The sequence below is a fragment of the Triticum aestivum genome, chromosome 2A (assembly GCF_018294505.1).
Source record: "Triticum aestivum cultivar Chinese Spring chromosome 2A, IWGSC CS RefSeq v2.1, whole genome shotgun sequence".
NCBI lineage: Eukaryota > Viridiplantae > Streptophyta > Magnoliopsida > Poales > Poaceae > Triticum > Triticum aestivum.
In genome coordinates this window covers 147,888,849-147,915,440 of record NC_057797.1, presented here as the reverse complement: position 1 = coordinate 147,915,440, position 26,592 = coordinate 147,888,849, and the positions used below count along the sequence as shown (strand labels likewise).

Below are 26,592 nucleotides of genomic sequence, written 5' to 3'. Positions count from 1 at the left end.
ACGCATTGTGGCCTTCCTCCTTGCAGATTTGGCAGCGCTAGCGATCACCATGGTCACCACCCTGTTGGCGCGGCGCACCACCACCACCACCATTGCCCGAGTTGTCGGGGTAGTTGTTACCGTTGTAGCCACCGCGTCCACCACCCTGACCACCACGTCCGCCGCCGTAGCCGCCACGACCACCTTTCGTGGCAAGGTTGGCAGAGTGATGAGCGGTGTAAGCGGCGTGCTGGGTGGCGATCCGAGACTCTGCAGAGAGTAGCAGCGAGAAGAGTTCGCTGAGACCAATCGATTGATCGGTGACAGCGCGCGTGAAGATGGCGGTGACGAACCCGTTGTAGTCGGGCTCATGCATGAGACCCTCCAGGATGTGCGACACGACGTCGTCTTTATCGAGGGGTTTTCCTATAGCAGCGAGCTCGTCCGCTAGCCCCTTCATCTTGGTGAAGTAAGCAGCAGCAGAGAGGTCGCCCTTGCGTGCGTTTCTGATCGTCGATCGGAGCTGAATCTGGCGCACCCGGGACTGCGCAGAGAAGCTTTCGACCAGGGCTTGCCAGACTCCCGCGGCCGTGGTGTGGTTGGAGACCTGCATCAGAACCTCGCGGGACAAGGAGGCAAGCAAAAAAGTAAGCACCTGTTGATCTTGGGTGACCCAAATCGCATGCTCTGGGTTCGGCGTCTCGGTGATCTCCTTCTTCCCAACGGTGTCCTTCTCGGTGACGATTACAACAACGGGTTCCTTGATCGAGCCATCAAGGTAATCCATCATCGCCGCAGCCCTGACGTGCGGGAGAACATGAACCTTCCACACCAAAAAGTTGTCGCGGGTGAGCTTCTCCATGATGGTGTGGCCGAGGGAAGCGAGGGAGGGCATGGCCATGGCGTGGGAGGAGGAGGACGACGACATGACCTAGATGTATTGGAAGAACTAGGCTCTATATACCATGTGAAAAGCAAGGCTGAAGCGCGTGCATTAGCAGGGGCGCATTGCGTGTTAATATAGGGCCAACGCTAGGCGTCGGCGCACCGGCCCAATTTGGGCCGGTCATGCCCTAGCCGTAGGATCCCTCTACCTTTTATTCTATTGCTTCTTCTACCTCCTTCTACCCTCTGTCAAAACACACGGCAGGCGTCACGCACGGCAGTCCTCCCCCCCCCCCCCCGCGCGCCCCTTCCCCGCAATATTCGTCGTCCTCCTTCCTCGTCTCCAGTCATCCTCACCGGCCACCGCCCCCTTTGCCGGTTGACCAGCAGCAAAAAAAGAGATGTTTGCAGCTCCCTGTAGTCGTCCTTTCCAGCATGGATGGCCGCCCTCGCCGCGTTCCAAACAATTGCCTGTGAGCTTGCAGCATTCGACGCTGGCGGTCGCTGCTCGCAGGTCCGTGGTCGCAGTTCATAGCTCTGGCCAGACACCGATTGCAGCACCTCACCTCCGCTTGTCATAGAAAATTTGCTTGCCGGTTGTAGCACTTTTGGTCACCGGTTGTAGCACATTTGGGCATCACCGTAGAAACACTCTGACGATGCAGCAAAAATGAATGTTGGCTCCAGCCTCCCGCTTTGTGAGTTGTAGCAATTTTTTATGCTGGTTGAAGTAGGATGCATGACGCCGGTTGTAGCGAAAAAATACAACGGCCGTGCGATGTAGCAAAACACGGCACTAGTTGTAGCCGGATGGGGCACCGGTTGTAGCAATTCATGACACCCGTTGTAGCATGTAGCAAAAAAAACCATGGTTCGTGCAATGTAGCAAAATGCGACGCCGTTTGTAGCTGAGTGGTGTGCCGGTTGTAGAAAATGTGATACCGGTTGTAGCACGTAACAAAAAACGCGACGTCTGCAGTGTTGCTCGGAACAGCGTCGCCGTCCTTGCAGCTCACGGTCACCATGCTCGCCGTCCATGATGGCAGCTCTCATGGGCACTGGTTGTAGCAGGCCACGACGCGGTTCCTACTTCCGCCAAGGTCGGTTGCAACACATCTCGCTGTGGGCACGTCTTCTACGATGACCGGTCACCGCCCGTAGCACGGCCTCGTCGGAGCGTGCAGCACGACGCCGTAGGGCAACGAGGTGTGCGGTCACACGGCTAGGCCGTCGCCCCAGGCAAGCGGCTGCCCGTCGTGGCTGGTTGCGGCGTGCAGTCTCAGCCTGCCCCGACTCGACGCCGACGACCTCACCTGCCAGCAATGGGTGGCTGGGTGTGTGGTGGGGGGCCATTGCCGGTGAGTGCTTGGGAGGAAAGTCTAGACGCAGGAGGAAGAAGAGCAAAATGAGTGGCTGGAAAAAATGCTAGAGGATAAGGATGGGAAGTGGGCCTACTAGTAGCAATAGCTAGTACGTGGGTGTGACCCGCCCAAGCTTCGGCCGGTGCCCCAGCATGAAACGTTTTCCTTAATATAGGCACCAGCGACGGCGCAGATGATTACGGAAGGTTAGGAGTGGATTGATCTCTCAAACTAACTAATATGATCTTATCTCAACGCCTAACCTATCCTAATTATTGACAACACACGCCACACAAAACTAGCTAGCACGGTTTATACATACACCGTGAATGCAATGTTTAACAGCCACCAGCGCGAGCGCCACGTAGACGGACACCGGCGAGAAGACGAGGTTGCTGTTGTTTCTGCCAGCGTCATCGGCGAGGCGCTTGTTGAGGGCTAGAGCGAGCGCCTGCTGGCCGGACCCGTAGCTCGCGGACTGGGCGGGGAGATGATTAGCCCCGCCGTCCGTCCAGATCCATCGGCGTAGTTTGGGAAAGAGGCGGACGGTGCGCAGCTTCAGGACCATCTTGCGTTTGCGTGGTACTACAGGGCTTGGGAGATTTCTCCGCATGCTTGTATTTTTTTTTTAGGAATTCCGCATGCTCAGGTTTTTTTTTTTGAGGCATTCCGCATGCTCAGGTCATCGTTGCCTCGTTGCCCTCATCAAAATGAAAAATATTCAACCTGATCATTGGGCCATTGGCATGGGGCCGTGGCATCCAGGCCCGCTAAACCACTGGCCAATGATGCTTACGAGTCATAATCTCCTGTACCCATCCTCGGCGCGAAATCATTAATTAAGAAGTACCCGTTGCAAAAAACATTTCACTTTCACAGGTCGCGACAAGTGACGCACACGCAGCGCGTCACTTGTCACCACCTGGGAATTTTTCCTTTTTTCTAGATCTGTTTATTCAAAACGTTTTATTTTTTAAACCGTGCGTTCAAATTTTGAACCGTTTTCATTATTGGATTTCTCGCGTCGAGATTTTCAAAACTAGATCCATGTTGATAGGTTTTGACGAACATTTTTTCACGAAAAAAACGGGCGAAAAAACCGAACCGGGAGCTTGGTTTTTTTCCTTTCCGAATGAGGCACGCCCGTGCCTCTCGCGAAATCACACTCATGCCTCTCGTGGAAACAAAACCGTGACTCTCATGGAAGAAAAAAAAACAGAAAATGTGTTTTTTTTCGTTTCCGAGAGGCACGGCCATGACTCTCGCGAAAGCACAACCATGCCTCTCGCAGAAGCAAAACTGTGACTCTCGCGAAAGAAAAAAAAACAGAAAACACATTTTCCCCCTTTCTGAGAGGCACGGCTGTGACTCTCGCGAAAGCACAACCATGCCTCTCGCGGAAACAAAACCGTGACTCGTGAAAAAATAGAAAACGCGTTTTGTTTTTCCCTTTTTGAAAGGCACGGCCGTGACTCTCGCTAAAGCACACCCGTGCCTCTCGCAGAAAAAAAAACACGACTTTCGCGAAAGGGAAAAAAAGAAAACGCATTTTTTCGCGCAATTTTTTTCGAATTTTGCTTTGAACGAAAAGCTAAGGAAGACCAGGGGAAAACTAAAACGTTGAAAAAACCCGAAAAAAATCGTTTAAAAAGCCAAAATGCGTGCGAAAAAATTGAAAAAACAAAATACGTAGGAAGCGTCCAGAGCACGACACGTGATGAATGGCTGAGAACGCGCCAAGTGGCGCTGATCGTTGCGAGGCTCCCGAAGGAGCGCTCGTTAACTAGTTGCTCCCTCCTCGGCGGATCATATTCCCCGCACGGGTCGGGGGATAGCGATCAAACGCGCACCCTCGCCTGCAGTAATGGCCCATCAATTGGTTTTTTCTTTTCTTCTGTTTGTTAATATCCTTCCGATTTTTCCTTTCATATTTTCTTTTCTTTTTTACTTTTACTTTTCATTTTTAACTCCCTCCGTCCTATAAAGACTTTTTTGCAACTTATATGTTAGCTTGCCAAAACGTCTTATATTATGGAACATATGAAGTATATTTTTAGTTTCATGAATTTTTTAAGTCTGAACCTCTTTCAAATTCAAGAAAAATCTGAGTACTTTTTAAAATTGAAGAATGATTTTTGAAATATGGTTATATTTCCTCAAATTTCTGAACTTGTTTCCAAATTTGGAACATTTTTTAAATTCATGAAACTATTTCCAAATCTGTGACCATTTCGGAAATCCAGGAACATTCAACTCAAATTCATGAATAATATTTTTTAAATTCAGAATATTTTTATATTCAAGATTTTTTCTAAATTCAAGAACATTTTTTAGTTCATGATTTCTTTTGACATTCTTTTTTTAATTGTGAACATGTTTTGAAATTCGGTTTTCAATTTTGTGATTTTTTTAATTCGTGGAAATAAAATAAAATTCATCAAAAAAATTAAAATGGGACATGATTCAAATCACCAGGTTGAAAACAACACCCGCGCTCGTCGCCTTCAACGTGTCCTGTGGGGGCATGCTGACACTTTCCCACGATGTGAGGGATGTGGCAGGCGTGCTATCGGCCACGGTCACAGTTTGATGCATGCATGCCATGCGGCGAAGCATCTACTACCTTTATAAAAGGAAGAAAGAGCGGAGAACCAAACAATCAGATCCATCCAATAGTGAGATCTAATAGCCTTTAATCCTTTAATGTTTAACGCTACAAACCACGCATCTACTACCACGCCGCGCCCCGACCACGCACACCGAGCGAGATCTCTCTCCCTCTCGGCTCCCCCCCCCCCCCAATCTCTCTCTCAACCGAACGTGACGCCTCTTGCCCCGACCACGCATCCCACCACTTTGGAACCGCCCCCACTCACGCACAGGCGTGCCTCATCTAGAGGATGCCGCGGGAGGCGGCCGTGCCGACGAGGAGCGTCGGATGCAAGCGGACCTCCACGCCGGGGATGGCGACTCCCCTTATGGTTTCCATGTGCGCCGGCGGCAGGCACACCATGGTGCCGATCTGGCCACCCCCTGCATTGCTTCTGCCGGACCTGGCCTCTATCAACCCCTCATGCATCCGCGTACTCTCGTTGATCCAATTGCACGTTCCTTCAGCTTGAGCCGTCACCAGGGAGGATGCCATCACTTGCTAGATTTCATCATCGCACGTTTAAGGACGTCTTTCGCCTGGATGCATGGCACATCCATACTGTCGTCATTCCCTTTGAGGATTTCTGCGTGCATTTCCATGTTCACCAAGGAGATTCCATCGCTAGTTATTCCAGCAAGATTTGCGAGTAAAGTTCTCTGCCTCTTATATCTGTGTAGAATGCATTTTTTGACGATTTATTTGGTTGGTGTTCAAGAAATTCCAAATATTTCATACTGTGTTTGGAGATTCGTGTGAAAAATTAGTCTGTGGATACTTTCATTTAATGAGCGACTTTGAGGCAATTAGAGGTATAAAAGCTGCAGCTTCCTCAGAATAATTTATTCATTCTGGAAGATAATTTTGCATTTCAAGTGCTTTCATATAGCGGTCTACCTTTCATCCATATATTTTTAAGAAAACCAAATTACCATGCACTGAATGCACTGACTATATCACTTATTAATCCTTTAAGTACATAGGATTATAGGGGTTATGTACAGAACAAGTGCTACTTTTTATTAAACGCTTTGACATACAACTCTAAGTTGTGCTACTTCCTTTCATCCATGTATTTTAATCTAAGAGTATACAATGTGTAAAATGAGCACAAAAATAAATGTACAGACTACATACAAGTTTATCTTCATGTAGAGTGTAGAGTGTGTAAAATGAGCACCAATTCATGCTTAATTAATGGAGTGGCAATGGCGCCAGGGTGGAAATACATGTCTCATGTTCATTTAAGGTGATTTTGTTTCATTTTTATTTCAGCACGCAAAGAATATAATTTATGCATAGTAGCAACTGTATGTATTTGCCCGTTGACTTTTATGTGGAAAGAGACATGTCTACTTGTATATATAGTTCCATCCCGAATGGCCACATCAGTTCTAGCAAAGCATGTGTGGTCTTATCGGTTCCTGATATGTTCATACCTTTTTCCCAGTGGAAGTGCTACCGTAATGATTCCAAACCAAGCTTAGAATTTTTGATACAAGTATTGATATGTTGATGGGAGCATGGGAGCTTGAATTCTGCACCAAATTAAGTGATGATAAATTTATTGGCATATAAGCTGAAACTCTGTTCACAAAATAGTGCAAATGAAAGCAGTGTTCTCCCTCATTTTGAAATACGGGCAAATGAATTCTATTATGCCATATAGTGTTTCTTGCATGGAGTTTCAATAAGCATAACTTGTCCTACTTGGTCCAGACTATGTGCCCAGACAACAACCTGTTGTGCGGTCATCACTACGAATAAATTCAAGGCTCTGAAGGTGAATTTTCTTGGATCAGATCTTTACACTTCAGCATCCAGAGTTTGGTCGTGTGCTTGGATTGTGCAACAAATGGGCTCTTCCATTTGGAACTTGCAATCGAAGGTTAAAAAACAATAGGCGTTTTAACTGCTACTGCTGCCGCATAATTGGCAACTTTGGTTAAACTAATATGTATCATTAGATACAAAATAACTTACTTGTTTTGCCCTGAAATAATACCATATGAAGAACTTTGTAACATGTAGTTGTTTTTTCTATTTTGGCCTATACTTCTCATTGTGATTTTATATTTCTATTCATACAAATTTAATCATAGGATAGATTAATAGGACATGTTGTGACCATTGTACCGGTGGTTAGAAGAAAAGCTAATCCATAAATAGTATTGACAAATTGACTCTTCTTATTTTTGTGAGTCTGGTTCAGATTGGTTCCATCTGCAAGTTCTTCACAATTTGACTCTTTGATTTTGATCGTTCATCACCTCTTCCATTCTAGATAAAAGAACCTTCGCTGCTCGTGGCTCCATCGCTCTCTATCGGCAAGAACACGCAAAATCACTGCACTTGCAAAAGTCACTAGCCTGCACTCTAATGGTGCACAAAAGGGCTGTGAGATCGTTCGCCAGATTCTAATGTTAGTCCTTTCTCTGCAGTTGTATTTTTTAGGTATGTCGTTCATCTCTCCAATAATGGTTAGATCGAGATAACGGTTACTGTGAACCAGAAAGGTCCACATGCTTTGATGCAAACCACCCTATCTACCGTGGGATAATTCAGAGTCGCTAACAACGTAACAAATACAAAAAGACAGATCAAAGTGATTACCCTATAGATAGGAACAACATACTACGGATTTGGTATGCCACAGTTGCAAGTAGAAACTAACCAAATAGTACTAATGAGAGTTTTTTCTTGATTACAAACAAATGTGGCCACATTACTGATAACCATTCTAAATTTAGGCAACATAATTACTACTTTTAGGTGGAAGTCAGAGTATAGTTTGTAAAAAGCTACATGCATGGTTAACGTTGTACCATGTGAGGTTGTCTCATTAGGAAATTCTAAAAGAAATAAAAGAGAACACTTCAACTTCTATATGTGAGCTGCATATGAAACATTCAGATAGGTCCATAACACCATGCCTCTATAATAAGAGAAAGAAATGTGAACAAAAAGCAGGTTGATGAGTATGAGCAGAAAATGTTTTTTTTCTATTTTGCTGTTGTCAAAAGATATAACATGCATTACTTTTTACCCTCATAATGTAACTAAAAATAGATGTGCGAACTGATTTGACAGAATCTGTAGATATAAAATCACATGAATCAGAAACAAAGGCCCACTATACAATCTTGTATAGGCTAGCCCAGACTCAAGGGTCGTGACCCTCTACTTCTTCCTCTGCATACAGAAAAGGAAATACTGATCGGTTCATTCTCTCTCTTTGTACGACATTGAACAAATACATCCATTCTTTCATGTGCGTGGGTGTGCATACATTTTGCTAATTCTTGATATGTCAGTGGCATCCAAATTTGACGAACAGACAGTGTTGCGCCAGACAGTTGCACATGCCAACGTGAATCTGCCCTCTAATCACTTGTACAAACATTCTAAACTCTGTCTAGCCAGGAGCCTAGGACAACAAACAAAGAACTAAGGGAAGAAGTTCCAGAGAGAGGAGGAAGGAGAAGACACAGTCGCTGTGAGGAGGGCAGTTTCCATCCACCGCTGAGGTGGGATTGATGGTGGGCATCAGATCCAGCCTGATGGTGGGCACCTACCTCCTCTCGATCCTTCATTACATCAGTCCTTACCCTTCCTTGCTCGATCCGCCCCACCCAAAAGTATGAATAGCTGGCATGATCTCCATTCCCCGCCATGGATTATAAATGACCTGCAGCCAAACCAAGATATAAAGGAGGGTGTCACCATCCGCAGAAACATTAGAGAAACAAAAAGAGACCATACACTTTGATTTTAGGGAGGAGGAGGGGCAATCCGAAGAGGAGTAGCGCTATGATGGGGCTTTTGCTTTTCAGGCAAACATTTATAGATCGAAGGGGAGAGGTGGAGTAGTGCCTGTTCGGCTGTGGTAACTGAATGATGGAAGGAGCCTGTAGGGGAAGGGGATGGGACGGGCGGGAAGGAGAAGAGGTTGGGATTTTCTTTTTTGTTTGCGAATTGACACCATTAGCCTTCGGTGTTAATTTAAGTAGGGAAACTGAGCAACGACATGCATGTCTACATGCCAATAAAAATTAGTTAAATTCTTTTCTATGCCATGACCGTAGGGTGAAAAAGAGTGATTGGCTGATTTTGCAAACTGATTGATGATGTGGCATAGAGATGATGTGGATAGTGTGCATGTTGAGAGAATAGGTAGAAGTGGGGAGCAACTTCTTAAGAATGTTAGATTCGGACATGTCATGCAGAAATTCTAAAAAATTATCAATAATATCTGGTACATAGGGGATGTAAGAAATTAGGATCAAACTCAATCTAATCTGAAAGCAGTAACATGAATGGTATGAAATAGTAATATTCCCTATTTGTAATGGATCTGTCTTCTCCACGGACAGTTACGAACATCTCGTAGTATTTATTCATCGCCCTCGTGGCCTGCACCATCTTGCGGCACCATGCCTCTTCTGCTCGCTCACAGGCGCTCCTGGACCAGTTCGCCACGAATCTCCAAAGGACATGGATCAGGCACTCAAAGCGTCACAACAACCAAATTGATGGTAATTTCTTTTTTGCAGGGAAATTGATGGTAATTAACTGATTTATCTTTCCTTGAATCATCCGGCAAAGCGTCCTCTGATGATGATAGCAAAAAAGAAGCTTTTGTGTGATATTATCTTCCTAGCAGTAATAATCAGTCATGATCAGACATAATAAGATAAATGTATAACCCAGCTTTTGATTTTCTTCGTGCATGCACATAATATTTGAAGCAGTAATCGCCAGTTGGGATGATTGGTCAATTTTTGAATCAAACACATATTTCTAGACAAATATCCAGGGCATTGTTGTGGCTTGCATTCATGTGCTGCTGTTCCCAGCATGTTTTGGTGACAAGAAGAGGAGTAACCATGAGTCATGATCATCAACTCATCATCTTTGTAGTAGTAATCACTCTTAACCTTGTTTTTTGTTTTGTTTGGTGATTACAGTATAAATTCTCGCAACAGTGCAAACATGGAGATCTTAGCCGTTTAATCGTAATTGTGTTTGTGATACTATGTATTTCAGGACTACTACTTGAACACGCCCTTCCCAGTTCCAACATTAATCTTTCTATCCATGGCATGCGGAATAGCTTATGAGTTTTCTCTGCAGGTAACCAAACTGAAACATGCTTCTCTCTGAAACTGTCCAAAGGCAACAACATTCTTCTTTATCTTTCACTGATCAAGTAGCATGAAAGGCATTCTTACTCTTCACTTCGATTTGCTATTTTTGGGAACCAGGTGAATTATCCTCCACATAGGATATTAAGGTAGCACTAGAACTGCACTTTTGTTTTCGCTCTTACTCGCACTATCCTATATGCATGGAAACTAATTTACCGTTTTGATTATTTAGTGTATACTAAGTAAAATAGGAAGCAGATCGGCCACAAATCCTATCTTATATATAGGATTTTGCACCATGGGGTTTAGCTTCCATCGTCTATTGCTCTATATTTTCCCAAGGCGTATATACCTTCTATGTTGTGTGTTTGGGTCATGGGAACACATTATATAGGATGAGAAAATCTATTTTTAGTTGGTTCCATGTTTAGTTATGATCATTATATTCTCAACTGTTTTCTTTTGCACAAAGTACAAACTCGAATTACCTATCTCATGGTGTCCTACTTTATTTTATAGTAAAAAGTAAAACATCCCAGTTGAAAACGGTATGACGTTGTTGTGGTACCAAGTTGGCCAACCTGTATGATGACAATAGTTATCATGGTAATTGAATTACATACAAATACTATTTTCTTCCTCTAATTATTTTATTTCACATGGTGTACATATTTTCTATTTCTCACCCACTGATAGCACATTAACTGCAGTTTTGCCAGAAGCATAGTTATTGTTCAGAAACAAATTATTGTAAGGTTTCATGAGCCTCATAGTTGTAGAATTGGAAAGAAAGATGTACTCCCTCCGTTTCTAAATATGAGACCTCCTAGAAATTTCAATACGGACTACATATGGATGTATATAGACGCATTTTAGAGTGCAGTTCAGTCATTTTGCTCCGTATGTAGTCTGTATTGAAATCTCTAAAACGCCTTATATTTAGGAACGGAGGGAATAATTAGCTGATAACTTGTGACAAGTGTTCTTTTCATAGATCAGATACATTAGCCATGGCTTTGCTATCAAGACAAGTATGCAAAAGTTCCCTAAGCACACTACTGATAATATCAGTGTGTGAATATTAACTTGCACTACATATGTTCTTTTTTGACAGGTTAGCAGAGCTCCAAAATAATGACCTCATGCCAATGGATGGCTATGTCTATATACCATCTTTAGTAGTGCAAGAGAGTGGGTTTTCTCTTTCGCAATACTTCTACTTATGATTTCAGGTTTATATTATTGTCCATTGTAGATGTTACAAGTTAATATGCAAAGCAGATTGATTTGTTCAGATAGTTTGTGGTTCCTTTGTTTATTCAGACTTTGTTCATGAATCATGGCGACTTCTTTTTCTTTTCACTTTGTATTAAGACAGTTTGCTGTGTATCTATGCTACATGACATTTTATAATTTTTGTTATATAGGAGTATGTATCAACATGTCAATGCCATTTTTCATTTTTCTGATGCTATATAATATCACACAAAGATTCACAAAGATTTCACATGTCTGATCCGTAGCAAGACCTACAATACACATATACAATCCGTAGCAATGTTTACGCTATTGTACATAAGAATCCATTCAAAAAAATCTAGATATATCAACCATGTCGATGGATTACGATAAATGCCACCACAATTAACTTATAATATATGGGACGTGCATTTGTACGTACACGCTTACTAGTTATGACACAAGTTTGTGCAACAAGGTCTTTGTTACAAAGAGAAAAAATCCGCAACAATATTTTGTTGCAAAAAATATCTAAAACAAGACATGCGTGTGCAATAGTGGAGGACACCTCGGTTGCTCAATGCGTGAGATCTGACGGCTCGCGAGCCAGACAATATTTTAAAAAGATCAGTCGGCGGATGTGTTGCACGCGCCTTTTTGAAATCCAGAATTTTCTAAATTTGAAAAAAAAATAAACCCAGGAACAATCTTCAAATTCCATGAGCAATTTTCAAAATCATGAACATTTTTCTAATTCGTTGTGTTTTTGGAAATTTGAAAAATAATAATGAAACTATGCTTTCCTTCAAAGAAACATGGACTGTGATAAATTATAGGATCATAGCCAACACCATCAACATGCAAAGCATTGAAGACCGCAGGGCAGTCAAAACTATGCTTTCCCTCTAAAAGGCATGAACCCTCGTAAATGCCATACGTGTGTGACGAACACAAAGCAACTCCAAACATTTTTATAACAAGTTTACTAAAGTGAGGATGATAACTTTAGTTATGATGTATGACAACTATTTTTTCGGAGGACAAGTTTTTGTATATTTTTTGAATGTAAACTTTAGTTGTGTATAAAACGTCATGGCCGGACTGCTTTGTGTCACATGTATGACATTTATCATTTGAGAATAACAAATGCAAATGTCTTTTTATTATTTTATTCAACAAAGGCAAATACCTCTGGGAGTGAGAGAGCATCGGTCGGCCCTGCAGTCCATATCCCGGCTCGATAGTAAGAGCATCTCCAGCCGCGCCCCAGGAAAGCCTTCTCAGGTAATTTTCTCGCGCCGACGCCGAAAAAACGGCCCAGTCGCGTCCTCAGGAGCTCAATTTTCGCCGGCCTGGGCCGAAAACAGCGCTGGCGGACTCAGGCCGAACCCGGCGCGCTGGGGGCGCCCGGGGGCGCCGGGGTGAGCTGTTTTGGTGCGAAAAAGTCGCGGGCCAGCCGCGTCACCGACACGGCGCCTCGTCTTCCTCCAACGGCCTCGATTCCCGCGGGGAATCAATGGCAATGTTGCCGCCGGTCAGCCTTGCCATTGATTCCTCACGGGTGGCGCGTCACGGGACGGCGCGCCGACGCCTCTCCTCCCTCGCATGCGTTCACACGGGCGCGGCGTGGCTATATAGCCGGTGGCCTCACTCGCCTGTGCCCACACCAGCCCCGCCCCTCGCCGCTACCCAGCCCCTCCCTCTACCTCTCCCGAGCGCCGCCGCCCAGCCCCTCCCTCTCCCTCTCCACCTATCCCGAGCCCGTCGCCATGGCAGAGCGTTTCCCCGGAGACGAGGTGGCGGCCAACGGCTTCGGCCGCCGTTCGCTGCGCGAACAGGAGTCCTGGCTCCTGTTCCAGGCGAACATCCTGGCGCCGCCGGACATGCGCGCCGGGCCGACGTGGTGGAGACTCAGCGACGGGGGAGTGCCCGTTCCCCTGTTGCCCGACATCGTGGCCAAGCCCAAATACTTCGTCGAGGAGGTCGAGGTCGTACGCGCCTCCCTCACCGACGCCCAACTCTCCCTCCCCCAGTACGCCGCCGACAACCACGTGGCTTGGGCGGCGTACTTCGAGCGCCGCCAGCAGCAGCGGTTGGCGTCCACCAATAACGCGCCGGTGGTCGGCGGCCAGAAGAACAGCGAGGGGTGCCACCTGTGGTGGGGCGTCCCCGGCCACACACTCGAGGGCGTGCTGACGTACCTCGAGGGCGGCAACGACCCGCCGTTGGCGTACCCGGCGAGGGTGGCCGCCCCGGTGCACCACCGACGCGCCGGGCCATGGGTGCCAAGGAGGTTCGGGTCCTCCTCCTCTTCTTCCTCCTCGCGATTTTGCTCGCACTCCTCCGGTACTCCGGCCTTGCTTGGCGTCAAGGCCGAGCCCGCGGCGGAGACGCCGCTTGGCCGGCGCACTCACAGCGCCGGCATCGTCATCAACGAGGGCGGCCAGCGCGCCTCCTCGTCGGCTCCTCCTCCGCGCTTCGTCAAGCCAAAGACGAAGCCGGGGCTCGCGCCGGTGAAGACGGAGCCGGGGCTCACGCCGGTGAAGAAGTAGTCGGCCGCGCCGGTGAAGACGGATCTCGACGACGACGACGCGGCCCTGGAATGGGGGCGCAAGGACTCCATAGCGATGGAGAAGGAGCGCCTGGAGAAGGCGAAGGAGCACCAGTGCGCCGCCCTGCACCACTTTGCAGAGCGCCGGCGCGGCCGCGACGAAGGCGGGTCGTTGTCATCTGCGACAGCGACGACGACGACGCGCCGCCGCCACCAGCCCGCGTTGGCGACGCCGGTCAGGGGTCCACCAGGGACGGCCGCGTCAAGGAGGAGAAGTCCGACGACGGCGGCGACGACGGCGACTACTCGGCGTTCAGCCAGTTTCTTTTTTAGATTAGTTATCTATTTTGCTATGTAATGAAAATCCGCGAACATGGCTAATATATGTCCAAGTTTGCCGAAGTTTATCGTGTTTAGCCGAACTTCGTCGAACCGTGCCGAAATTTGCTATATAAATTTTATTTTTAAACGCATCTGTTGGCGGCCCTGGGACCGGCGGCTGGGGACCAACTCGCCCCTAGACTCAACTTTTGCGCTGACTCACCCCAGGCGGCGATTTTAGGCGTCCCTGGAAGGCCAACGGCTGGAGATGCTCTAAAACCCATGGCGCACACGAATCAACTTGTGGTTGAGTTGGTTAGGTGGACAGTGATATCCCCAACCCACCAGGGTTCAAATCCTGATGCTCGCATTATTCCTGAATTTATTTTGGAATTTTCGGCGATATGCTTTCAGTTGGAGGAGACGTTCTCGTCGACGACGAGGCAATGCTAAAAAAACCCATGGCGCACGCGGCACGCTGGTCGTCTTCACGTGACGTGACACGTGAGCCGTAACCCTCACCCGTGACGCGAACCAAACCAGACCCAACCATCCAAGTCTCCAACCCACAGAAGCACACCTCGCTCTCCTCCCACTCCACGCCACAGATCTCTCCCTCTCCGCCCCCTCCCCCTTGCTCTCCGCTCTCCACGCCATGGCCGAGGACGCCCCCAACGCCGGCGCTGAGGACATCCACCCCGCGCCCACTGAATCCTTCGCCGACGCAGCTGCCCCTTCGGCGTCGGCAGAGAAGTCCTCGTCGGAGACGCTGCTCCCGTCGCTCAGCATCTGGCCGCCGTCGCAGCGCACGCGCGACGCCGTTGTCCGGCGCGTCGTGCAGACCCTGTCCGCGCCCAGCGTCCTCTCTCAGCGCTACGGCGCCATCCCCGAGCCCGAGGCCGAGGTCGCCGCAGCCGCCGTCGAGGCCGAGGCCTTCGCCGCCGCCTCGGAGTCCGCCGCCGCCTCCCCCGCCTCCCTGGAGGACGGGATCGAGGTCCTCCAGGCCTACTCCAAGGAGGTCAGCCGCCGCCTCCTCGAGCTCGCCAAGTCGCGCGCCGCTGCCGCCGCCGCAGCTCCAGAGACCCCCGCGGAACCGAGCGGTGAAGAGTCGGAGGGTTCGTCGGTGACTGCTCCGCCCCCCACGGAGGAGTAAGGTGCTGACCCCGAGCCTTGATCCACCGAGGAGTGCTGCTATTTTGGCATTTCATTGGGGATTATCTATTGTTATTACTACTACTTTATTAGAGATGCCTATGCGATGGGGAATTGATGTTTGTTTCATGAACCTGGTACCTTGCTACAAACTTTAAGCTATTATCAGCCTATCAAGGGTGCATCATTGTCCTTAAGGTGTGCATGAATGATTCATCAGGTCATCTGTACTGGCTGCAGTAGATTGCAAGCAGACTGTACCAATGAATATTCATAGCAATGGTGCCAATTGTATGCTTGTTCCTTCCGTGTTGACTTTGTTCTCGTTTGGATGGTGCAGCAGTATGTGCTTTCGCTCATTTTTACCTTATGCACTTGGACTGCGTTAGTTCTTAGGTAGGTTTCATTCTGTTAAATAGTACGTTTTAGAGACGTGACACAAGTCTCTAAAACGTCTTATATTTATGTACAGAGAGGATAGTATATTGCTGAGCTGATTAAGTAAATACTACATAAGTACCATCTATTTTGGGTTGAAAATAGGCACATATTGTTTTCTAAAAGTAAAAGGCCACACTCATAGTTTAGAAGTGTTTTTTAGGTATTTATGTAACTTTAAACTACAGTTGTTTTTCTAAATCACTCCCTCCGTCCCATAATATAAGAGCGTTTTTGACACTACAGGGAGTACAATAGATCAATGATAGTCAATTTTTGGATGACTGAATGGAGCTGCTAGCATTGCAACCAAGACAACAACTAACATAGTAACATGCACTACTAGTAGTTGGCACTCCAATGAAGACTACCCGATTGCAATGCTAGGTTTGCACTATGCAGCTACGTCTGCATACAGAATTGAGCCATTTTAATTTAGTCGGTCATGTGTTGCTAGATGGGAAGTGCAGTTTACCAAATACTAAATTGTGAAGCTTCAGTTTCTTCTACCTATGCTTTATGCTAGCTGTCAAGAATATTTCTTTTCATCTAGAAAGATGGCTGAGGATGCATTAGGAAAACCAGCTTGGAGTTTATATGAATGAAGAAGGTTTAGCTGTGCTTCAAAGCTAAGTGAATGTAATAGTTTATTAGATTGAAAATGGTACTAATTTGGCAGGCTTTGCTTCAATGCTTATTTTACGACAACATAGAAGGCTCACCAATATTTACATTTTATAACATAGTCATGTTTGTCTTCTTTTTGTGAGATTTCTGATATCCTTCCACGCAACGCAGCGACAGATAGGCCAGAGCTACCAGCAATGTATGTTGATGGTGTTTGTTGGCTTGTGGCTGTCCATGGCATTGAAGCTAGCTAAGTTGATGTTTCTTACTTAGGCCTCCTTTGGTTCATAGGATTGGAAAATTATAGGAATAGGAAAGTCATAGGAAATGAGATGACATGCATCTCAAATCCTATGCATAGGAATAGAAAAAGAGATGCCCTTTAATTCACACCATAGGATTTTTTCCATTGAGTCTAGGCTAATGTTTGTTTTCCTATGAAATGTGGAGGATAGGAAGAATTCCTCCATAGGAATAGGATTTCATTCCTACAAACCAAAGAGCTCTGAAGGAATTTTTCCTATAAAAATCCTATCCTATAAAAATCCTATAAAATTCCTCCAAACCAAAGGAGGCCTTAGTTTCCAGAGTCAGTAGGTGCTACTGTTCTTTCATGGTGGATTGTTTTCTGGTACTTCCGCATACCTGGCACTGTGTCATATTCATGCATAATGGTTGGGTGATAACTAACAATATGGAACTAGAAGGACATACAAAAATAGAGGTTTACCATTGCACTGAGAAGATAGTTTTATTTTTACGATATTGTTTAAATCCTGCTTTTCTAAATTTGTGTTGAATCAGTTTCTGTTTGAGGTAAATACACTAGAAGTCACAGAACTTGCACGCAATGTTCAGTTTAGTGCATAAACTTGTAAAATACGTGTTTTTGGTCATCTAACTCGTCATCTCGTGCATATACGGTGCTTCCAACCGTATCCCTACGAGTGCCAACGTGGCAGGGCCACCATCAGTGGCTGAGGCTGTTTTTTTTAAGAAAGGACCCATACATTCTATTTATTTTTACACAAACAATCCTCAAATAAAATGAAAGAAGCTGCAGCGCATGATGGGATTCAAACCGATGAGCTAGCACGATCCGCCTAGCGTAGAGAGCGACTAGACCAACTAACAGTTGACGCTTCCTCAAAAAAGAAAATCTAACCGTTGACGCTAAAATGCACAGTTAAAGCTATTTAACACGTACTGCATAAAAAAATAGAAATTAAAACGACAAAAGGGTTTGCTGAAAAGGGAAAGCCCCAGTTTGATACTATGGCATCGTGTACAAGTGCCAACCATCAGGCCACACCGACACTTAGTAACACAAACAAATTTTATCTTGTATATTGTTTTTTCTATGTAAGATAGATTTGATTTTAGTTTATCAGTGATAAATAGAGATAAAAATGATAAAAGTGTTATGTATTGTATAGTATAAAATTTATGTATTCCAATGGCAGTGAGCTATGTTTAATTTTTTTACGCAAAGATAGATCTTTTTTTGCACATAGTACCTAACTTTAAATATATATTCCCGCAAAAAATAGTGCAGAATGAATGAATGCAAATTCTTTTGGACAAACCAACGAAAATTTTGGTTGAATTTGATTTTTTAAAATTATAAAATCTGGATAAAGGAAATAAAATGTAGAATGAATATACGTAAATTCTTTTGGACAAATCAACAAAAAATTTGTTTGAATTCGAATAATTCTAAATTTAAATATTTATATAAAAGGAAATATAGTGCACAGTGAATGTACGTATGTTTTCGGACAAATAAACTCAATTTATGTTTGAATTCGAATAAATGTAAATTTAAAAATCTAGATAAAAGAACGTACAGTGCAGAATGGATGTACATAAATTATTCTGGACAAATCAAATATTTTTTGTTTGAATTCGAAAAAAATTAAATTAAAATCTAGATAAAAGAAAATATAGTGTAGAATGAATGTACATCCTCGAGCCCGAGGTCTGAACTTTTTCATAATAGTAGTCCAAGTAACTTTGGTTTTAGTAATGAAAAAATTCGGACAAATCAACGGAAATTTTGTCTGAATTCAAATAATTTTAAATTAATAATCTAGATAAGAGAAAACATAGTTCAGAATGTGTACTTTTACTCTTTGATATATATCTTAGGAGTCTCAAATAGGGTGCTATCTAAAAAAGTGCATGCGGATTACCACCATCTCAGCCACTGACAGTGGACCCCTCCATGTGGCATGCATAGGGATACGACTGGATACCGTAGAAAGCACCATATATGAACAAGAGGACAAGTTAGATGACCAGAAACACGTATTTTACAAGTTTATGCACTAAACTGAACGTTGCGTGCAAGTTCTTTGACTTCTAGTGTATTTACCTCTTTTTGTTTCTCGTCTGAGGTTTGCTCGAACTTTCCAAAAGACCAGAGTGGTTCTGTAGGTAACTGGTATAGCATCGCAAACCTGAGCTTGGCAGGTAAGATTGTGCATTTGTTGGGCGTGTTCAACATATTGTTATGACCTTTCCTGACAAAGAAACCAAGTCGTTTTTCCCCTCATGCCTGGTACTGAAAGATCAAGTTGCTGGTTCATGTGTTTCTAAATTCTTGCTGTTGCGGAGACTTTATGAAGTGCATGTTGGATTTCAGTTACCTCAGTGACTTCATTTTGTACATTCTTTGGACTAAATAAGCAAAGAACATGGTCATGGCATAGATGACCAACGGCAGTTGAATTAGGTTTTAGTAGCTAAGTACCCGTGATTTGCTACAAAAAATACCCATAACTGATCATGCTAAGCCATTGTGAAGGGCTCATGTTTGCGCTACATCTTGCTGTGCTGTCACGTTATGTTCTGACCTATGGCATTACACCTCTAGAGTCACACTTGGCCGTGCTTCCTCGTGAACTCTGACGTGATACTTTTTGGTACAGATAGATGATCAACAGCAATTAGATTAGCCTTATAACTAGCTAAATACCCATGACTTGCTATGGAAACTTGACACGAATTTTTAAAATTGATTCCAGGTGTTAGGCATTTGCAGAATTAGTCTATCTGAACCATAGACTCACTTTTCAGATCAGTGACAACCTCTCCACCGGAGCTGGGCCATTGAAGCGATAAGGGCCGGGAAAGAAAAATAAAATAAATAAATAGATGTCTCTTTGCTCCCCAGCCAGTAAGTCTGAAAGCAGGCTGCAATCGTGCGCACGCATCCATCGCTGCTTGACTGGTCAATAGTCTTCCCTCTCGCTAGGGTTTCGGCTTCCTCTCGCCGCCATCGGCGATGTTGAGAAAAACTTTGTCCTTCACTGCCGCTCGCCTGGTCTCTTACGCTCAGGTTGACAACGGGGCAGTCTAGCACTGCTTCCCGGCCTTGATGGGAGGCTAGGTGAGTCCGATGGTGTTAGGGTTTGGCTTTGATCGGGTGGCGTGGAAGCTGCGAGATCAGATCCGAGGTTTCTAAAGATGGCGAAGCAAGGTACTTCGGGTGCGTCCGGGAGCAAGGGGAAGGGGAAGCTTGAGGATCTCATGGAGGAACTCGCCCTTAAAGAGGACGACCTAGATGACATCGTCTTCGAGGAGGAGGACGCGCCACCAGAGGAGGATCTCCGGTGGATGACCCTGGTCCCTATTCATATTGACAAAACCTTCAGCACGTATTGGTTCTTCCGCAACATGAAGTCAACATGGGATCTAGCAAGAAGGGTCAAGATCAAAACCCTAGAAGAGAACTTGTTCATCATGCAGTTTGAGTGCCTAGGGGACTGGGAAAGAGTGACACAAGGGGGGCCATGGCACTTTCGGGGCAACCCTGTGATCATTGTCCCTTATGATGGTTACTTCAAACCCACATCCATCGAGCTGTTTAAGTTTGAGATTTGGGCGAGAATTCTTGACCTCCCCATTGCTTACCATGGAAAGGTTAAGGCCTTGGCAGCAAAGATCGGTGAGTTTGTGGAGTCAGCCCATCATCCTTTGACTTCGAAGGGAACTTTTATAGAGTGAGAATTCGCCTGGATGTTCGTAAGCAACTGAAGAAAGCGACCTCTATTGTCCGGGGTGGCCAGAGAGATTTTTGCGGTGAAATATGAGCGACTCCCAGATTGGTACCAGGTTTGTGGTATGATGGGCCATGAATTTAAAGAACATGGTGATGGTGTGCACCCTCCCTCTGCCCTAGTTTTCAAGAACTTGAGGGCACCAGCTACTACGGCATGGGGCTCTAGACGTTGCAACTATGGGCAGAAAACTAGGGGTCAAGAGGGAGGAGGCAGCTCGGGATTGAAAACACATGATGATGAAAAGGAGGGTGACGATACCGACATCGAGGAGAACGATGCTAGCCGCAAAAGGACATTTGATGAGGTTGTGGGTCTGATCGCACGTGCAACTGCTAGTTCAAACCTGGAGATTGTCCCCTTGGAGAAAAACAATGGTGGTGCAGCAGGTCTACCCCTTAGCCCCCCACCGAAACAAGACCCAAAACGATCAAGACTCTCGCAGCAGTCAGAGAAGGTACTGAATCTCAAGCGGGAGGAAGAACTCGGCGGGTCTGAAGAATCTTGATGCTAAAACGGCGGCCTCTCCGGCGGAGGACCGCCGAGCACAATGAGTTGTCTAAGCTGGAACTGCCGGGGACTAGGCAACGCCCCGACAGTTCAAGTGTTGGGAAACGTAGCAGAATTTTAAAATTTTCTACGCATCACCAAGATCAATCTATGGAGTCATCTAGCAACGACGGAGAGAGGAGTGCATCTACATACCCTTGTAGATCGCGCGCGGAAGCGTTCAAGAGAACGGGGTTGATGGAGTCATACTCGTCGTGATCCAAATCACCGATGACCTAGCGCCGAACGGACGACACCTCCGCGTTCAACACACGTACGGTTGGGAAGACATCTCCTCCAACTTGATCCAGCAAGGGGGAAGGAGAGGTTGATGATGATCCGGCAGCACGATGGCGTGGTGGTGGAAACTACGGCGATCTCGGCAGGGCTTCGCCGAGCACTGCGAGAAGGAGAGGTGTCACGGGAGGGAGAGGGAGAGGCCAGGGGCTAGGGTGCGGCTGCCCTCCCTCCCCCCACTATATATAGGGCCCCTAGGGGGGTGCCGGCCCTAGGAGATCCAATCTCCAAGGGGGGCGGCGGCCAAGGGGGGTGGCTTGCCCCCCAAGGCAAGTGGGGCGCCCCCCACCCCTAGGGTTTCCAACCCTAGGCACAGGGGGAGGCCCAAGGGGGGCGCACCAGCCCACTAGGGGCTGGTTCCCCTCCCACTTCAGCCCATGGGGCCCTCCGGGATAGGTGGCCCCACCCGGTGGACCCCCGGGACCCTTCCGGTGGTCCCGGTACAATATCGATTACCCCCGAAACTTTCCCGATGGCCAAAACTTGACTTCCTATATATAAATCTTCACCTCCGGACCATTCCGGAACTCCTCGTCACGTCCGGGATCTCATCCGGGACTCCGAACAACTTTCGGGTTACCGTATGGTAATATCTCAACAACCCTAGCGTCATCGAACCTTAAGTGTGTAGACCCTACGGGTTCGGGAGACATGCAGACATGACCGAGACGCCTCTCTGGTCAATAACCAACAGCGGGATCTGGAAATCCATGTTGGCTCCCACATGCTCCACGATGATCTCATCGGATGAACCACGATGTCGAGGATTCAATCAATCTGTATACAATTCCCTTTGTCAATCGGTACGTTACTTGCCCGAGACTCGATCGTCGGTATCCCAATACCTAGTTTAATCTCGTTACCGGCAAGTCACTTTACTCGTGTCGTAATGCATGATCCCGTGATCAACCACTTGGTCACATTGAGCTCATTATGATGATGCATTACCGAGTGGGCCCAGAGATACCTCTCCGTCATACGAAGTGACAAATCCCAGTCTCGATTCGTGCCAACCCAACAGACACTTTCGGAGATACCTGTAATGTACCTTTATAGTCACCTAGTTACGTTGTGACGTTTGGCACACCCAAGGCACTCCTACGGTATCCGGGAGTTGCACAATCTCATGGTCTAAGGAAATGATACTTGACATTCAGAAAAGCTACAGCAAACGAACTACACGATCTTTGAGCTAAGCTTAGGATTGGGTGTCACATCCCTAGTCTGGTATGACCTAGACTAGCTAGTTATTTGTGCATCATGTTTATATTCCATTTAAATTTGAAATGAGGATTGGTGGAACCCTCAGAATCATTTTTGAAATGATCCAAATAAAAATTGCTCCAAAAAGGTCCAAGAAAATGCTCATGCTGCTCTCTGAAAATATTGGACAGAGATAAAAATCAAACCAATATTTTTAAGAGCTCATAAGTAATTATTTTGGGCATTTGGAATTAATGCATAAATATTTGCATTGGAAATATATTAGTTATATATAGTAATATATGTCCAAAAATTATGCCACTTGTTTGGGAGTTCTGGAACAATACCACTAGCTTCTATAAAAATTGGCATAAGAAAATAAAATGGTTTAGTATTTTTATTAAATCAAACAGATTTCAGAAAATTAGAAAACAGAAATAAAAAGGGATACTTACCTGGGCCTCCTCCCTGTGCAGCCCAGCAGCAGCCAGCGCCGGCCCAGCCCACTGGCCCCTCCTCTGTCGTCTTCGTCCTCGACAGGAGGATGGGCGCGTGCCCGACGCGCGCGCGCGCCGCCGTGCCGCCACGGCACCTGCCTGCCTGCCCTCTCCCCTCCTCGTCTGGATGCCCCGGGAGACGCCACGCGGCCCCTCGACCCTCTCCCACTCTCCCGTGTCTCTCCCTTGTCTGCTCTCCCTCCCGAGCACCACCGAGCGGAGCTCGTCGCCGCCGCTCATCGCCTACGTAGCCACAGCCTCCCCCTCGCCTCTCCGACACGCGCAGAAGCTCCGCCACGACTTCCTCGTCTCCTCCGTCAAGCCACAAGACGCCGGACGCCCTGTGGAGCCGCCGTCGCCATCGTCTTCCTCCTCGGACGCCGCCGACCGCCGACTCCGATTCGCCGTCTCCAGTGCGTCCCCGAGCCCGCTTCGACGCCCGCTGCAACCGCGGTGAGCTCCGCCACCATTCCCCTCTCTCCGTTTAGCTGCCCGCACGCCGTAGCCCTCCTCCCCACCACGGCCGAAGTCTCTCGCCGCCGTCCATGTCGCCGTCGTCGTCTCGGCCCGCCTCCGCCCAAACCGAGCACCCCATCGTGCTCCTGGTGCCACGAGGGTGCCGCCGAGCCCCTCAGGTGGCCTCCCCATGCCCCGCAGCCCGTTTCCGCTCGAAGCCGAACTCCGGCCGCCGCCCCGAGCTTCGCCCCGGCGAGCTCCGGCGTCCCCTCGGCTTCCCGTCTGCTCCCCTGGATGCGGACGAGCCCGGGGTACGCCCCAGTGCTCTCAGACGCCGTCCCCGTGGCCTGTGGCGCGGACTCCGCCGCGTCCAGAGGTCGCCGGCGGCGAGCCCCGTCGCCTGAGCCCCGTCATGTGGGCCCGGCCCATCAGGTGATTAGCTTAGTGCTAATCACCACTTAGTTAACCCCCTGACACTGACAGTGGGCCCCAACGCCACTAATCTAAGTTAGATTAGAATTAACCCCCCTGTTAACTAACTATGACACTGACGTGTGGACCCCACACGTCAGGTTTGACCCTAGTCAGCCGGTTGACCTGCTGACCTCATGCTGACGTCATGCTGGCGCAATAACATATTTTCTGGAATTAAAATAATTCAGGAAATTTCAGAAAATGTTTTAAACTTCAAAAATTCATATCAATTCAACCGTAGCTCAGATTGAAATAATTTATATATGAAAAATTATCAGAAAAATGTAATCTATCCATCTGTACTAGTTTCATGCATGACAAACCAACTTATACATGTTGTATAAGTGAAACACTATAATGGCTTATATAAAGAGCTTATTTAGGAGATGCATTTGAACCTTTGGTTCAAATGGACTTCATCCAAATATAATGCTAGCTGCATTAGCACAATCAGCATCACATCTTCATGCCATGTTCATGCATCATTGTGTTGCATATGCTTGTGTTTTGATTGTTGGCACCGTTCCTTCTCGATAGGTCCTGCTCCGGAGACGTTCCAGAGTACCTGTCTGTGAAGCAGTGCCTCCCTTGTTGATTTACCAGGCAAGCAAACCCCCTTGTTCATTCCGATAAAATCCTACTCTCTCGCTCCTGCTCTCAGTTATTGCATTAGGACAACAATGATTCATCTGCTACTTTGTGTTGCGGTAGTTGAACCCATTCCTCTGCATGACCTGTCATTGCCACAGTAAATAGTTGAAACCCACTAGCATGTGTAGGAGTTGATTGAGCCATGTTGTGTTCCTACCATGCTATGCCTGCTATTGCTTAGAGTTGTGTCAGGTCTGGTTCATTGGGAATGAATTGGAGTGTTACGATATGTTCTGATGCTGAGAGTGAAGTGTGTGAACACGATTTGGTAAAGGTAGCGGTGAGAGGCCATGTAGGAGTACATGGTGGGTTGTCCCACTGGAACCGTCCTTAAGCACTGAGTTCTATGTATGTTGTCCAATGACTCGATACTACCACACATTGGGTTCCGGTAACTCGACCCTTCTCGACTTATTAACCAACTTGGTCTCTGTCCAGGAGTCGCAACTAGTTTCTGGTGTTTGTAGGTAGTGCTATTTTTCTACCAAGTGGCACCCGGCAGGGTGGGCTTGGGACAGACTGGGCACACGTGGCCTGGTGTACCGAGTGGCACCCGGATGGTGGGCTCGGAAACCCTGCACACATCGTTTGGGGCCGTGAGCGAAACCCGGTCGGATCTCCTTGCGGATGGAACCCGAATAGGCGATAAACCTGGACTAGAGTCTTGTGTGGTTAGTCAGGTCGTGGCCGACACCCTCGCCAGGCTTCCGCTTGAAGGTTGCCGAGATACATGACGTGTACATGGCGGTAAGTGGCGAGAGCGTGTGTGAAGAAGTACACCCCTGCAGGGTTATCATGATCTATTCGAATAGCCGGGTCCGCGGTTATGGACTTCTTGGATGCTTACATGGTACATAGACAACTTGAAGTGTATACTCTAAAAAAGCTCAAGACAAGTGTGAGTACTATGGATGGCCTTCTCGTAGGGAGACGGGGATGAATCCATAGTAGTGTATTGTGTGGTGATTAGTGGACTCGTGTGCGCCATATCACCTCAAGAGTTTCTGGTAGTCGTAGAACAGGATAGCCACTGAGTCAAAGCTGGCTTGCTGCAACTAAACCCCACATTACCTTCTTGATACACATGCATGTATGATAGGATCTGATGTAAGTCTTGCTGAGTACCTTTGTACTCATGTTGCTTTATTTATGTTTTTGCAGCGGAGACTTCGGTCTTAATAGTGTTCTCGTGGACTTCGACGAGTAGTTTGTACCTCAGCTACGATCTTGATCGGATGTTGTAGATAGTCAGGCTCTTCAGCCTTTTTCATTTGTAGATGTCTGTACCCAGACATGTAATGCTTCCGCTTGTTGCTTGTATGCTCTGTATGATGGGTCTTGTGACCCCTGTTTGAAATAAAGGCTATGATGGCTCTTTGAGCTTTATCTATGTGAGTTATTGAGTTATGCTGTGATGCCATGTTGTACAACACATACTTGCATGTTATGCGTACGTGTAACGTGTATTGCTATGTGTGGGATCTGACTATCTAGTTGTTTATCCTTAGTAGCCTCTCTTACCGGGAAATGTCTCCTAGTGTTTCCACTGAGCCATGGTAGAGTGCTACTGCTCCGGAACACTTAGGCTGGCCGGCATGTGTCCTTCTTCGTTCCTGTGTCTGTCCCTTCGAGGAAATGTCACGCGATGAATACCGGAGTCCTGTTAGCCCGCTACAGCCCAGTTTACCGGAGTCCTGTTAGCCCAGTTGCTACAGCCCGGATTCACTCGCTGATGACCGACACGTTCGATGCTGGGTCATGTATGCCTGTCCCTGTAAGTTAGTGCCACTTTGGGTTCACGACTAGCCATGTCAGCCCGGGTTCTCTGTCATATGGATGCTAGCGACACTATCATATACGTGTGCCAAAAGGCGCAAACGGTCCCGGGCATGGTAAGGCGACACCCGTGGGAATACCGTGCGTGAGGCCGCAAAGTGATATGAGGTGTTACATGCTAGATCGATGTGACTTAGGATCGGGGTCCTGACATTGGGTCTTGTCCATCACATCATTCTCCTAATGATGTGATCCCGTTATCAATGACATCCAATGTC

General features: G+C 46.8%; 1 protein-coding gene across 1 annotated transcript; it reads left to right on the top strand.

Annotated features, from left to right (window-relative positions):
* The first annotated feature begins 14,669 nt into the window (after positions 1-14,669).
* Positions 14,670-15,592, top strand: LOC123188075 (MFP1 attachment factor 1). Its single transcript, XM_044600109.1, has one exon. It carries the CDS (start codon positions 14,789-14,791, stop codon positions 15,284-15,286), a length of 498 nt encoding a protein of 165 aa, XP_044456044.1. The 5' UTR covers positions 14,670-14,788; the 3' UTR covers positions 15,287-15,592.
* The last annotated feature ends 11,000 nt before the right edge of the window (positions 15,593-26,592 follow it).

Excerpts from the sequence above, each read along its gene's own strand:
- LOC123188075 (XM_044600109.1), top strand. The coding sequence starts at position 14,789 with ATGGCCGAGGACGCCCCCAACGCCGGCGCTGAGGACATCCACCCCGCG.